The 15461-nt window shown below is 45.5% G+C and overlaps 1 protein-coding gene across 1 annotated transcript in view; it reads left to right on the top strand.

Annotated features, from left to right (window-relative positions):
- The window catches only part of GABBR2 (gamma-aminobutyric acid type B receptor subunit 2), a 365880-nt gene that overhangs the window by 194956 nt on the left and 155463 nt on the right, over positions 1 to 15461 (top strand). The window contains exons 5-6 of the mRNA XM_029201547.1: positions 351 to 416; positions 9804 to 10004. Coding sequence (XP_029057380.1) covers positions 351 to 416; positions 9804 to 10004 — 267 coding nt within the window. The remainder of the gene's footprint in view (positions 1 to 350; positions 417 to 9803; positions 10005 to 15461) is intronic.

Below are 15461 nucleotides of genomic sequence, written 5' to 3'. Positions count from 1 at the left end.
AAGGACGGAGAGCAGACGCTGTCTCAGTGCCCCGGAGCGTTTGCCTGCCCTTGTTGGAGGAGAGCAGGGGAGACAATGAGGCTCTTCAGAGCCTTTAGCCTCCAGCCCCAGGGTTTACCCACGAGACCACGCAGGGCCAACAGCAGTAGCTGAGGGAAAGCTGGGCCCAGAGAGAGCCATAGATCCAGGCTCGGCTGGGCTGGTGGGTGAGGTTTTGCCCTGCCCACCCCCTCAGGCAGAGCTCTTGCTGGGGAGCCTGGGGCATGTGAATGATCCCTGCCCGCTGCCTCGAGCCCTCTGGGCTGTGCCGATCACACGCTCACCTTCACATCGTGTCCTTCTGTCCACAGGGCAACGACGTGCGGATCATCCTTGGCCAGTTTGACCAGAATATGGCAGCAAAAGTGTTCTGTTGTGTAAGTAACACTTTGGTTGTGTCATGGATGTCTTTGGGGAGGTCCACGAAGCGTTTTCTTGTACTCAGTGTCACTGCCTGGTCCTTGAGTGGACCGGAGTCTGGGGTGTTGGAAGCAGAAGTGTTATTCTCACTGCTCTTTCATCTTTCCGGGGAGCTAAAACCCCAGGACTCAGAACAGTGCAGTTGTAGGAGGAACCAGGAACCTCAGTTTACCAAACACACTGTCTTACCATTGCTTCAGCGCTGCCAGCTAGTTTTAAGTCTCCTCCACCCAGCCTTGCTTAATGGAGCAGTGCTGTGTGCACCACACAGAGGGAGACACCAGATTCCAGGGCGAGACCGGGAGGCCTCAGACCCCTTCCTGCCCTGTAAGCAGGGCTCAGAGACTCAGGTTTAGCACAGACCGTCAACTGTTCAGTATCTACCACTGAATCCTTTTAATTGTCTGGTGTGTGATAGGTGACAAAGTACATTCTTAAACCTTATCTCACTTAATCTTTCCAATAACCATGTGAAGCTACTATTGTTACCCTTGCTTTATTGTACCCTACTATTGTACCCTTGTTACAGATGAGGAGCTAGAAGGCTAGAGAGGTGGAGAAGCTTGTCCAAGGGTTGTTTTGTGGCAGAACCAGGGCTCCATCCCCATTCACCTGATTCCCAATCAAATCCTCTTTTCTCCACATGATATTCTTTTTTTTTTTTTTTTTTTTTTTGTGGTACGTGGGCCTCTCACTGTTGTGGCCTCTCCCGTTGCAGAGCACAGGCTCAGTGGCCATGGCTCACAGGCCTAGCCACTCCGCGGCATGTGGGATCTTCCTGGACTAGGGCACGAACCCGTGTCCCCTGCATCAGCAGGTGGACTCTCAACCACTGCGCCACCAGGGAAGCCCTCTCCACATGATATTCTAACCTGAGCATATGTAAGAGTTCTAACACAGGGACTATGTCTTTCCATTCTGATGCCCTGGCTCACCCTCCTCCACCTCAGGGTCAGGAGAGAAATCAACAGAATGAGAGCCTAGTTACATGAATTGTCTACCCAATAAGCTCCTCCTCTTAGACTGAGGTTATTCTAGGTGCGGTCTCTAGTGATGGGCCACAGGCCTCTGTTTTCTTTGACCTTTTTTCAGTAACTTGGATGAGATTATAAAAATAGGCTTATAGGAATTTTAGAAGTTGTGAAATATGTTGGAAGATAGCCAGGGTGCAAAGAACCTTAACAAGCTGGAATGTTTGATTGAATCCAGGAAGACTAAATCTAATAGTCCTAATATAAGGTTATATTAGAACAAATTGGGCTGCCTATGTCCAAGATGATAGAGGTATAGCTGAGGAGTACTGTGCGTTTAGAACAAAAGAGACTTTGGAGTCTCAGTTGACCTCAAGGTTACCGTGAGTAACCAGTGTGAACACAGCTTCCAGGGAGCCGAGGTGACCTCATGCTGCACGTCCACAACTAGGGCGGGTCATCCCTCTGCTCTCTGCTGGAGAGACCCCACCTGGGGTATCCTGCTCAGCTCCTGGTGCCCCATTTCAGGAGAGATGCAGAAACTGAAAAAAGGCCAGGAGTAAGGAGAGAGCAGTGAGCGGAAACCATAGTCACCCAGGGATATTTCCTCATGAAGGCTCAGGAGCAAAGCGGGAACCGCCTGATCACCTTTCAAAATAGCAGGGAGGAAGGAGAAGCTATAGGCTGACATTTCAGGGGACCCTGCGTGAAGCTTAGTGCTCAGGAGTCAGTCTGCTTGGGCTTGAACTACTGGTCTGCAGCTTAGTAACTGAATTTGGGCTTGTTGACACTTTCTGAACCTCAGTTTTCTCATCTGTAAAGTGAGGATAATAATAACACCTGTCTCATAGGATTGTCGTGGAGCTTAAATGAGCAAAAACACCTTGCATAGTGGCTGACATACAGTGAGCCCTCAGCAAATGTCAGCAACCTTTTTTTATTTGTTTATGTAAGGTCTCTGAGGATGGAATGGACCACCACTGGGCTGACGAATTTACTAACTGATGGACTTTCCTAGATTGTGTTAAGCATCCTGCGTCTCAGTTAAGGGTAGTTAAGGAGTATTTCCATATGAAAATCTAAGGAGGAGCATGAGAAAAATTGAAACAAATGGAGCAAATTGATTTAATACATTTTATTTCAAAAGTCATAATACTTTGCATGTTACCATCTAAGGTCCAGAAATGGCCCATTTAGAAAAGGAAAATAATGCTCCAATTAGAAGACATAACTTTTTAGAGAAGAAGCTGGGTTTTTTGTTTTTTTTTTTTAAAAAAAAAAAACCCAAATTTGTTTATTTATTGATTTTTGGCTGTGTTGGGTCTTCGTTTCTGTGCGAGGGCTTTCTCTAGTTGTGGCAAGCCGGGGCCACTCTTCGTCACGGTGCGCGGGCCTCTCACTATCGCAGCCTCTCTTGTTGCGGAGCACAGGCTCCAGACGCGCAGGCTCAGTAGTTGTGGCTCACGGGCCTAGTTGCTCCGCGGCCTGTGGGATCTTCCCAGACCAGGGCTCGAACCCGCGTCCCCTGCATTAGCAGGCAGATTCTCAACCACTGCGCCACCAGGGAAGCCCCCTACATATCCCCAAGACCTTGCAAACAGCTGGCACATGGTGGGTGATTGTCGATCAATTGAGGAAAAGTAAATTAATAAAAATGATCTGTGAAGTTGCCACACTGAGCACTGGCCATCTCCTGTTTGCACAAAATGCAGACAGATCTCCTATTTTTTTCATTTCTTTTTAGTATTTATTTCTTTATTTATCTTGGCTTCACTGGGTCTTAGTTGCAGCACGCAGGATCTTTTAGTTGCAGCATGCAGGCTCTTAGTTGTGGCATGTGGACTTCTTAGGTGCGGCATGCATCCGGGATCTAGTTCCCCAACCAGCAATCGAACCTGGGCCCCCTGCATTGGGAGCACAGAGTCTTACCCACTGGACCACCAGGGAAGTCCCCTCCTGTTCTGATTTGAGCCAAACCCTAAGCTGAGGCGTGGCTGTGATTTCCCTCCATGCCGTGCACTGTGGTTATTTTCTGAGTGGCATTTCCAGCAGCGTGGTTTCTATTTCAGAACAGACGGCATGGCTGTCTTCCTCTTGACCCAAAGCCCCAGGCTGCTTGCCTTCTACACAGCATGGGACATCATCCCACCTCCTCATCTCACTTTCTTCTTCCTCTTGGACTTTGGGTATCTTCAGATGGACTTTTTCTTAGAGTCTTTGCTGGCTGCTTTATTCACTGAGTGGTTTCTCAGAAGTTTTTGGTTGGGGGTTTATTCCGTGTGTCAGACCGTCAGATGGATCTGCCTGTCAGGACTGTCAGTCTTATCTGGTTAGGAAGGAGTTCTTCTGGCAGGCCTGGAAGGTCCTGAGGAGAGTCTTCTCAGTGTCCTCACACTGAATCAAAACTCTGGCGTGTGACGGAGGGAGGGGCTGCTAGGAGCAGAGACCCTGGGAGAGAACCTCTCCACCCACGTCAGGGTCAGAGCACAATGGGATGGAGACAACCGCATCTTTGCCATCCAAATGCTGCAGTGCAAACTTTGCAGCGTGTTGCTGCATGTTCTTTTTGGTTTTGGTTTTGGTTTTGGCTTTTTTGCAGTACGCGGGCCTCTCAATGTTGTGGCCTCTCCTGTTGCGGAGCACAGGCTCCGGACGCACAGGCTCAGCGGCCATGGCTCACGGGCCCAGCCGCTCTGCGGCATGTGGGATCTTCCCGGACCGGGGCATGAACCCGTGTCTCCTGCATCAGCAGACGGACTCTCAGCCACTGCGCCACCAGGGAAGCCCCTGCATGTTCTTGAGATTGGGCCTGCCACCCAAGGGGAGAGTAGTCTCTAGCAAATGCAAGGACTATTTATAGCCCTGTGGCAAAATGTTCATTTCAGTTCCAGCAAAGGACGAGCATGGCCTGTCGCTTTTGTCTTCTCCTCCCTCCTTGGTGGTCTGTTCTAGATTCTCAAGCACTCTGACCTGGGTTCTAGTTTTAGTTCTGCCAGCTGTGTGACCTCAAGCAGGCCACTTTACAACTCCAGCCCCCGGCTGCCTCACCTCTAAAATGGAAGCGACAACCCCTGTCTTATTTGCCTCATAGGATTGTCGAGGGGCTTAAACAAGGCCACCGCAGGGTGACTGTGATCCCAACTGTTAACTGCTTTACTGATGTGAGGATTTATTACTATTATGGTTATGAAATGCCTATAAAAGGGAAATATCCTTCTTGCCTGAGGAAGTGAGGAGGCAAAAGGAAACAATAAAAAGAGGAAATTGGATTTTTAAATTACATCATGGCTACCTGTCTGCGGCTAAAGAGAACAGAGTCGTTCATGGGACTGAAGAACATGAGCTCAAGACTGCCCATCATCACCTGGTAGGGCCCATTTGGTGGCCACAGTTCCTGAGACCACATTCCTACTAGAGACAAAAACAGTGAAAACCAAGGTAACGAAGTAAACTGAAAATGTGTTCAGTCAGTCACTCTACAACCATTTATTGGGTGCCCTCTGTACACCAGGCACTGTGCTAAGCACTGGGGATCCTGGAAAGAGCAGACACCACCCTCCAGGAACTCCCTATTTGGCAAAGGAGACAGACAAAGATACCAGCAGCTTCTTAAGGCTCACATGTCCAACAATCTCCGCCCTTCTGAACGTGGGAATACCAGAATGGAGACCCAGAAGCCTCTCTGCAGTTGCTTTAGACACTGTATGCTATATTTAAGCCCAGTCTGCCTCCCTTGTAGGAGAGCCTTTTAGACTCTCACTCAAAGCCTGTGCTGTGTACTTTTTTCTGCACGTATGTTTAACACTCCCTGCTTTCCATAGCAGTTTAAAAGCAGCAAATTCAGAGTAAGGAGAGGGATTTAATGACAGTGAAAGTGACAGCCTAGACCTGACAACTAGAAAGGAGACAAAGCCATCAAAAGTAGATCAGAGGGCTTCCCTGGTGGCGCAGTGGTTGAGAGTCCGCCTGCCGATGCAGGGGACACGGGTTCATGCCCCGGTCCGGGAAGATCCCACATGCCGCGGAGCGGCTGGGCCCGTGAGCCATGGCCGCTGAGCCTGTGCGTCCGGAGCCTGTGCTCTGCAACGGGAGAGGCCACAACAGTGAGAGGCCCTCGTACCAAAAAAAAAAAAAAAAAAAAAAGTAGATCAGAAACTCCAAGAACAATAGTCTGGGGCCATTTGGTGTTTGGGCCATGCCCAAAAGTATCACTGTGCATGACCCATAGGAGTGGCTAATTTTCAGAATAAAACCATGAGTTCTGGAAAAGAGAGTGGCATGAGAAGGAGCAGCTACAATGTTCCCGCACGTAGTGTTGGCCAGGCATGGTACACATATTACCTCATTTATTATTTCTTTTTTATTGAAGTATAGTTGATTTACAAAGTTGTGTTACTTTCTGGTGTACAGAAAAGTGATTCAGATATATATTCTTTTTCATATTCTTTTCCATTGTGGTTTATTACAGGATATTGAATATAGTTCCCTGTGCCATACAGTAGGATCTTGTTGTTTATCTATTTTATATATAGTAATTGATATCTGCTAATCCCAAACTCCTAATTTATCCCTCCCCCCCTTTCCCCTTTGGACACCATAAGTTTATTTTCTATGTCTGTGAGTCTGTTTCTGTTTTGTAAATAAGTTCATTTGTGTCATGTTTCAGATTCCACATATAAATGATATCATAGTATTTGTCTTTGTCTGACTTATTTCACTTAGTATGATAATCTCTAGGTCCATCCATGTTGCTGCAAATGGCATTATTTCATTCTTTTTTATGGCTGAGCAGTATTCCACTGTATATATGTATCACTTCTTCTTTATCCATTCATCTGTCGATGGACATTTAGGTTGCTTCCATGTCTTGGCTATTGTAAATAGTGCTGCTGTGAGCATAGGGATGCATGTATCTTTTCAAATTAGATTTTTCTCCAGATATATGCCCAGGAGTGGGATTGCAGATCATATGGCAACTCTATTTTTAGTTTCTTAAGGAACCTCCATACTGTTTTCCATAGTGGCTGCACCAATTTACATTCCCACCAACAGTGTAGGAGGGTTCCATTTTCTCCACACCCTCTCCAGCATTTATTATTTCTAGACTTTTTTTTTTTTTTTTTTTGCGGTACGTGGGCCTCTCACTGTTGTGGCCTCTCCCATTGTGGAGCACAGGCTCCGGACACGCAGTCTCAGCGGCCATGGCTCACGGGCCCAGCTGCTCCGTGGCATGTGGGATCTTCCCGGACTGGGGCATGAACCCGCGTCCCCTGCATCGGCAGGTGGACTCTCAACCACTGCACCACCAGGGAAGCCCTATTTCTAGACTTTTTAATGATGGCCATTCTAACCAGTGTGAGGTGATATCTCACTGTAAATTTGATTTTCATTTCTCTAATAATTAGCGATGTTGAGCATCTTTTCGTGTGTCTGTTGGCCATCTGTATGTCTTCTTTGCAGAAATGTCTATTTAGATCTTCTGCCCATTTTTTGATTATGTTGTTTTTTTGTTCATATATTACCTCATTTAATTCCTACACCAACCCAGTGAGATGGGCTTTGCTTTCCACAGGCTATAGATGAGAAAAGCAAGGTCCAAGGAGCTGTGTGCCAGAGTTACCCAGCTGGTATGTGGCAGAGAATCTAGTGCTACTTGACTATAGTCTTTTTTCTTTTTTTTTCAAAAGATAAGTAGAAAAAATTTTATCTTCATCAAAATTGACTAATATTCTAAACAAAATGTGTTGTCGTTCAAATGGACTGAGCTTCTGTTTTCTGGAAAATTCACTCACAAGGAGCACCTAACAGAACAATGGCAGGTCAGACAGCTATCACAGCAGATCCCTGGGAGGCTCCTGACTTCCTGCTCCATGCTGCCTCTAAATTATCACACAGTCTTTGGTCTCAGAGAATAATGCAAATCTGCCTTTGCATCTGATCGGAAGACCTCCTCATGTCCTCACTCAGTATCTGTTGTCGCTTACTTACCATACATTCGTAATAAGTGGCACTATCTTGCCTCAACCTTTTAAGACTAAGAAAACTTCCAGAAAGTTTTACTTTGTTTGTTTTGCTAAGAAAAGAGAGAAACTTAAAAAAACAGACTTTGAATCTTGTCCCCTTGACTTAGCTGAATGTGTTTGAGCAAATTCCTCAATCTCTGAGCCTCAATGTCTTCATCTATAAGATAGAGATAATAGCACATAACTCATAGGGTTGTTGTGAGAATAAAATAAGATAATGTATATAAATGGCCTAGCACATAATAGGGGCTCAATATATGTGAGTTCCTCCCTGCCAGTGAAAGATGAGAGTTGTGAAGTCTCACAGGTTCTGCCATTGATTAAATGACCTGGGGTCATTAGGATGACCCTTTTGTTCACAGGTCTAGCCCCCAGCCAGTTTTGTTGAACTGGGGTTTTGTTATATAATTGTAATATTAGGGCTCTCTGTGTTTTTTCTACAACAGTTTTGATTGGGGCAACATTACAATGTAGTTGCTGGAAAAAATGACTATGATCTGAGGCTGCATTGTGAGAAATACAGTGTCTAGAATGAGGGAGGTGAAAGTCCCATATCGTTAGAGGAGTCTAGAGAAGAGGCGATGTGATCATTACCTTGAGATAGTTGAAGGGCTCTCTTATGAAACAATTTCAGTTTAATCTCCGGTGGCTTCACTGAATCAATGGACAGAGGCCATAGAGATGGAATCTGAGCTTAAGCTAAGGAACAAATATTCTAATTCACACTTACCCCAGTGAGATGCTCCACACTGCAGGCTGGGCTTTTTCAGGTGTTGAGAGAGTTTTAGAAGAGTTGCCTCCTCAGATGTAGGAATGAAAGGAACACACCTCTAACGCTTAGACTCAACAGTAACTATTCTCTAATATACACAAATATAAAGGGCTCTGGCCCACCCTTTCTGGGCAGACCATCGATTAGCATGCTGGAGCCTAAGTGGAGGGCAGCCAAACTCTCCCTGGCATCCAGAGCAATGTTGCAGGCTTCTTTCTCCACACCCTCCTGGCCTCTATGCTGTCTCTGTTCTAAGCCAAGGAACATAAAGGGGTGTGACATGAATTGTTTCCCAACATGTCCTACTAACATAGGTGGCTCCCTAGGAACAAATTGCTGGATCGTTTAAGGTTCACATTTTTTAATGTATACAGTTCATCACAGTGCACAGAGAGCATTACATACACCACTGCTCTCTGTAGTCACTTCTGGGTGTTTTGATTACTGATAAGAATGTGAGCTCTACTCCATTCTGGACCCAACTCTGATGGAATGTGACATACCTACAAATTGGGATTTTCTGGGTGCATCTAAGCTATCAAAAAGCATGCTTTTCCAGATAAAAAATCATCACAGAAAGAATTAAAGCCAAATGGGGGTATATTAGAACAGTCTGACAACTTTTTGTTTAAATGGGAGGCAGGCAGTGTGGCTTTGCAGCGTAAGAGTAGACAGACCTAGGTTCCAGACTGTGGACCTTGGAAAAGTGACTTTCCCTCTCTGGTTTCCAGTTTCCTCATCTCTAAAATGAGGATAATAAACTCTGCCTAGATCATCTCAAAGGGTGGACATGAATGACAAATAAGATGCGTGTAAAGTATATAAATATGAGGGACTTTTTTGGGGGGATCTGGATTTATGTACACCATGCTTTGGGTAAAGATTTAGAGAGATGTTCAGTTTGCCAAGTGACATCTTATATAAGTTGTATGCTTACATTAAATTTTCTTGGCCCCTTGCAAAATTGCTCCGCCCTAGATTATATTTTAAGGTTATGATCTCAGCTTTTAGTAAAGATCTATACAAAAATAGCCTTATGAAATCTGTTTGTTGTAGGGATGGTGTTGATACCATGCTAGCTAATTTGACAGTGACCTCCATATGAGGCATTTTGTTTAGGGATTAAAGCCTAGAAAACATTTTGTGTCCCTGAAGAACTGGTATGTTTTCTCCTTAGTGAAAATAAGAGCTATGCAATTAATATTGTTGCCCTTTTCTCTTGGGCTGCCAGGAAGTTCATGGTGAAATATGTAGCTTATATCTATAGTGTTGGAACCTTTGGTGGACTTGTCTATGTTCTGTTCCCTTTACCTCCAATAAGCATATTATAGTCTATATTTTCCCAGGCACTTATGTTTTTATTTTATTCAGTGTTTTATTATTTTAATATACATGTTTCCTATAAACTACCTTGTATCCCTTGAGAGATAATGAGGAGGAGACCAAGCAAGTAATAGAAAAATTAACAAATCCTCTAGTACGAGGAACCCTGAGTCCCCTCCACCTTTCTCACAGGGTACAAAGCTTTGAACAAATGTTTGTCTCTTGGTGCCTTCATCGTCAACCCATCTGTTGCAGGCATATGAGGAGAATATGTACGGTAGCAAATACCAATGGATCATCCCGGGCTGGTATGAGCCTTCCTGGTGGGAGCAGGTGCACACAGAAGCCAACTCATCCCGCTGTCTCCGGAAGAATCTGCTTGCTGCCATGGAGGGCTACATCGGCGTGGACTTCGAGCCTCTGAGCTCCAAGCAGATCAAGACCATCTCAGGAAAGGTCGGTGCCTTGGCCAGCTCATTTCAGCCCCCAAGCCCATCTCCCTTAATCATGCTGTCCAATGATGTTGGCAAAAAGCACCTAGATCTTGTTCTGGCCTTTGCTGTGTGATTTTGAGCAAAGCATGTGACCTCTCTGAGCCTCGCTTATCTGTTAAATGAGGATATCCAGCTCTCTACTGCATGGCCTTCTAGGGAATTGTGGGAATCAAATGAGGTAAGGGTGCTTTGTAAGCACGTAACATAGTGTATGCGTAAGGGGTGGAGTCGTGACTAGTATGGCACCAACTGCAGGCACTGACTTTCAGACGAGGCCACTATTTCATCCTGTGCCCCTCTGACCTGGAATGTCATTTCTCAGTCTCACTGATGCTCCTGTCAGCCTGGAGGAGACGAACGACCCCACAGGTAGACTTGGGGAAACATGTACTAAAGACCAGAAAGATTGGTCCAAACCCCAGTTTTGCCACTTACCAGCTGTGTGACCTTGAGCTTGAGTTCTCTGAGCCGCTGTTTCTTCATCTGTAGAGTGGTGGTGAAAATATCTTCCTCCGGGGTCAAAAGGTGGGCTGAATGGCGGATTGTGCAATGTGGCTGGCATGGCACCTGACATCTTGTGCTGTCATAACTAGGAGGAGGACCTTGGCAGGGTGCTTAGGTCCTCAGGCCTTCACTAGGGATGTTCCCACTAGGGATGACTAACCCCTGGCCTGCTTATCTCATAGAGCTGTGAAAGAACAGGTAGTATGGTGCATGTAAAAGTATTTCCAAAGTACACTATTCTCTATCAGTGAAAACATTATCAAGAATCAGGTGGTGGCAGTCCCAGTGAAGATGGCAACATCCATCTCTCAATTCTAACCACCAGCCAAAGTTCAATACAGCAGGGCACATGATTCTTTTCTGTCTCCTCTGATCTCAGATTTTTAAATTCTCTACCAACCTTCAACTTCATTTAAAGGATCAACTTCATAGTAAAGTAAAAAATATATATATTATTTTTATCCATTATTTAATCTCAGTCAGAGCCAACACTACAAGAATGACTTATTGATTTGTCCAAAAAGGGCAAATCATTAGGACACATTTTATAAGCAGCTCTGTAGATCACGTGGCACCTGAGAGATCCTGGAAAAACACTTTGGGTAGAAAATGTTGAAAGAAATATTTTCATACCAAAATCAATGACAATATGAAGTTTTTGGAGATGCTGACTAATGAGAAGAAACAACTCATTTTTATTTCAGTAGGTATTATTTTTAAAGTTGTTGAAGTTTACAGTTTATTAGAAGATACTTGGGTCCAGGGATACCCTAAACTTTAAAAATAGTATAAAGTTTGAGGAAAATACAAAAACTAAAATTCTGTACAGGCAGACAGTATAATAATTAAAATGAGAGACTTAAGGAAGACCAAAGATGTAAATGATTACACATGAGATCTGTGAAGCTAAGTGGGGGTAAGGGCCATGAGACGCCCCAAGGGCCTCAAATGTCGTTCCAAGGAGCGTGAGTGTTCCCCGGGGTGGGTGAGCCATGCACAGATGTGAGCATGTGCACAGGAATGCATTTTGGGAAGATCATTTTTTGTAGTGTTTTTTCAGAGTAAATGTTTTGACTTGATAACATCTCCCAGGTCACTGACTTTCCTCTTTAATTTTTAATTTTTAAATTTGGGCCTGGTGAGGAGGCTGACCTCACCCCCATATCACTGTGCCCATGAATGGACACCTTGGGGCTATTCCTGGGGCTGTTCGTTTCGTCTCACAGTGTGGGCCACCCACTCCTGGGCTTCCCAGGATGGAGCAGTACCATCGGAGCAGAGCCAGGCAGACTCCCAGCTTGGGGGAGCTTCTGAGATTCCAGGCGACCTAGTCCCTGTCCCACAGTCTTTGAGACAAGAGGCAGCATTTCTTATATTATCTCGAGGTCAAAAGATAATTGAAGTCACACGGGGAAATCTGAAACTCTTTGCCTCTTGGACTCAGAGGGTTTAGGGCTCTCCTAGAGGTCATGTAGACCAGCCTCTCTCATCAGACTCTCAGATCCTTCCAGTAGCACAGGAATCACTACTTGTTCCCTAATTTTCCCCACTGGTCCCCATCCCTTGTCCCTATAGGGCCCATCCCTCCAGTTGTAACTTAACAGTTCCAGGGCCAGGACTAAGGGCAAAATTTAAGGGGGTGCCAAAGACCTCAATGGAAAAATCCATGATGAACAAAATATCAAAATTTTAAATAAAGACAAGATCCACAAACCAAGATTAGGGTGAACTGATTTGAGTCACATAATTACAAGAACACATCTTGTCTTTATTTAAAATTTTGCTCATCGTGGATTCTTTTTTTTTTTTTGCGTTAGTTTGGATTTTTTAATCTTGATTACTGAGGGTTTTGGCTCCTTCTTCCATTTTGCCCCTGGAGGGAGGGCGTCACTCACCTCCCCCTGGTCCTTGCCCTGCACAGGTTGTGTTCATCAAGCCCCTTCCCATGCTCAGCCCATGCTCTGCACTTCCTCGTGTTGAGTGCTCTCTCCCCAGGGTGTAGGGCCCAGAGTTGATAAGGCATTCGTATTTGTGGTCTGACCACAAGCCAACTTCGTCAACCAATCTTCAAGAATATATGGCTAAAGGAAGTTCTAGAAAGTCATGAAATAGTTCTTGAATTTGATTTTGCGGGGTATGTGACTGCTGGGGACCGTGTCAGCATGGCACAGGCTGCTGGGTCGATGCCTGTGTTCTGGGGTCCATCAGTATCCATGAAGACAAGCAAACACGCATAGAAGCAAGTCAGTGGACTCTTGCCATCTTCACTGTTTACACATAGGAAAGCTGAGGAGCAGAAAGCGGAAGGGCATACCCAGGATCCTTGTGGTGGGTTGAAAAGTGGCCCCTAAAAAGATATGTCCAGGCCCTAACACTTAGAACCTGTGAATGTGACCTTATTTGGAAAAAGGGTCTTTGTGGATGTAATTAATTTAAGAATCTTGAGATGAGATTATCCTGGACTACCTGGGTAAACCCTAAATCCAATGACAAGTGTCCTTATAAGAAAAAGGCAGAGGGAGTTTTGCCACTTGGGGAAGATCACGTGAAGACAGAGGCAGAGATTGGAGTGATGCGTCTACAAGACAAGGCACGCCAAGGATTGCTGGCAGCCACCAGAAGCTAGAAGAAAGGCACGGTAGCAGATTCCCCTTGGAGCTTACAGAGGGAACCAACCCTGCCAGCACCTTAGTTTTGGTCTTCCTGGCCTCCAGAACTAGGAGCAAATAAATTTCTGTTGTTTTAAACCACCCAGTTTATGGAAATTTGTTATGGCCACCCCAGGAAACTGATACAGTCACCCAGCAGGTCAGGGACAGATCCAGGAGTGGAAGCCAGGACTGCTAAGTCCCCACTCACTGCCCCTTCCCCTCTACCATGCTCTCCCTCTAGACATGTGACATGCTTAGGAGCAGAGCACATCCAAATCAGCCCTTTCTGTGATTTCTTAGCGGGCCTGTTAGTAAGTGGCAGAACAGGACAGTATGGGTCTGGTAATCAGGAGATCTAGTACAAATCTTGGCATTGTCACCAGTTAATCTGCCACCTCAGCTAGACAGTCACCATCCCTGGGCCTTAGTTTCCTCAACTGAAAATGAGAGATTTGGACCATGTAACTCCTGGCGTCCTTTCACAGCAAAATTCTCTGTAAGTATGGTATTAAGTTATTACAGCAAGCTGTGTGATATGGTTATAATGTTAAACCCTGGAACCCCCAGGATAAAGGTAACTCCTGATAAAGTCACATAATCAGGTGCAACAGTGGCCCCTCTTGAAATGCATTCTCCGTGGTTGCCTCTTCCATATGCCTGTCTCTGGTGCCAAGCTGTCCCCAGCTTGCTCATGGGCACCCAGGAGATTTCTGGTAGGAGGAATAACAAGGTCATGGTCTCCCTCCCGAGCACGTTCATCAGTCCCTTCCCACTGGAATTTCCAGTTATGGGACAAGTGCAGACCTTTGGGCTTCCCCGAGTACATTCAGAGCTCAGTCTTTCAGAACCTCACATAAACAGCCTCTGGATACTTGCTTTGGCCCTAAAGGCTCTTTCTCCTTGTTAAACTTCCCCATCACCACTCTATTTCCCCAAAGTGACTCTGTTGACATTGGTGATTTCCAGTGTCAGCTTTCACTTTTCAGCGTCCCACTGGGTTTGTTTCCACTGTGAGCATTTACAGTTCTGGTGTAAAATTCCAGTGATGGCTCAGCCTCTCTAATAAGGACATTCTTCCCGTTACCATTCTCCTGCTGAGACACACAGAGTTGGGCCAAGGCACCAGATGGAAAAGTTCACAGAACCGTGGAATCAGTGGGAATCTCAGAAGTGGGCCCCAACCCTCCATCAAAGGCACAGGCTCATTCTTTGGAAGAGTTTTGTAATGTTTTCCGGCAAGAAGCTTCTGTGACCACCCACAACTATTTATCCAACACGGCAGAACAAGAGGAAACAGAAATCTAGTGAGTCCTCAACTTAGAGCAATGACCTGGGAAAAGCTGCACCCATCTCATTGTCACTGCCATCAGAGCGCCATAACAAAGAACCTGGGGCTCTTAGGGAAGCTCTGGGCTCTAGAGAGGAGGAAGGGAAGGTGCCATGGAAAAGTAGAGGTGCTCCCCAGGTAGTCAAGCTTTACAGTGCTGCTGCCTCTGCCCTCACCTTCCCCACAAAGCTCCTGTTCCCTTCTGCTTCCCTAAGTACCACATCCCTGGGAGACAGGCGGTGCGGCAAAGGAATATGGGCTTGGGAAGAAGGGTGTGGTGGCCTTTTGGCACTGGTTAGATGTGAATCTTGGCCCCACCATTTCCCAACTGAGTGACTCTGGAAGACAGATAGTTGTTCATGCAACATCCATAGCCCCTCTTCCCCCTCAGTAACATAACTCTTGTTTTTAACTGGGTATGTTGCCACCCATCTGAAAATGTACATTTCCCAGCCTCCCATGTAGCTAGATACAGCCAGGATTCTAAGTCTAGCCAATGAGATTTAAGTAGAAGTATTATACAAGACTTGTAAAATCTCCTTTAAGGGGAGAGCTTGCCTTTCTTTTTCCTTCTCCTTTGTGTTGGCTGGAATATGGATGGGATGGCTGGAGTTATAGCAACTATTTTGGATCAAGAGGTGACCTTGAGAAGGAAACTTTATTCTAAGATAGCAGAGCATAAAGATAAGAGCCTGGGTCCCTGGTTACACTGTGGAGTTGCCATAGCAACCCTGCACCACCTACCCATGAACATCTTTTCCGTGAGAAAGAAATAAACTATCTCATTTAAGTCAGTGATCATTTTTTTTCTGTTTTATTCAACTGAACCTAATCAATAGTGATGCAGTGACATTGGGCTAGTCATTTGGCCTTTCTGAAATTGTTTCTCATTATACTGGAGTAATAATATCCCTTTTACAGATTTAGAAGGATTAAA

Source organism: Monodon monoceros, unplaced genomic scaffold, assembly GCF_005190385.1.
Source record: "Monodon monoceros isolate NGI ecotype Baffin Bay Population unplaced genomic scaffold, NGI_Narwhal_1 Super_Scaffold_5, whole genome shotgun sequence".
Taxonomy (NCBI): Eukaryota; Metazoa; Chordata; class Mammalia; order Artiodactyla; family Monodontidae; genus Monodon; species Monodon monoceros.
This window is presented reverse-complemented; position numbering and strand designations above follow the sequence as displayed.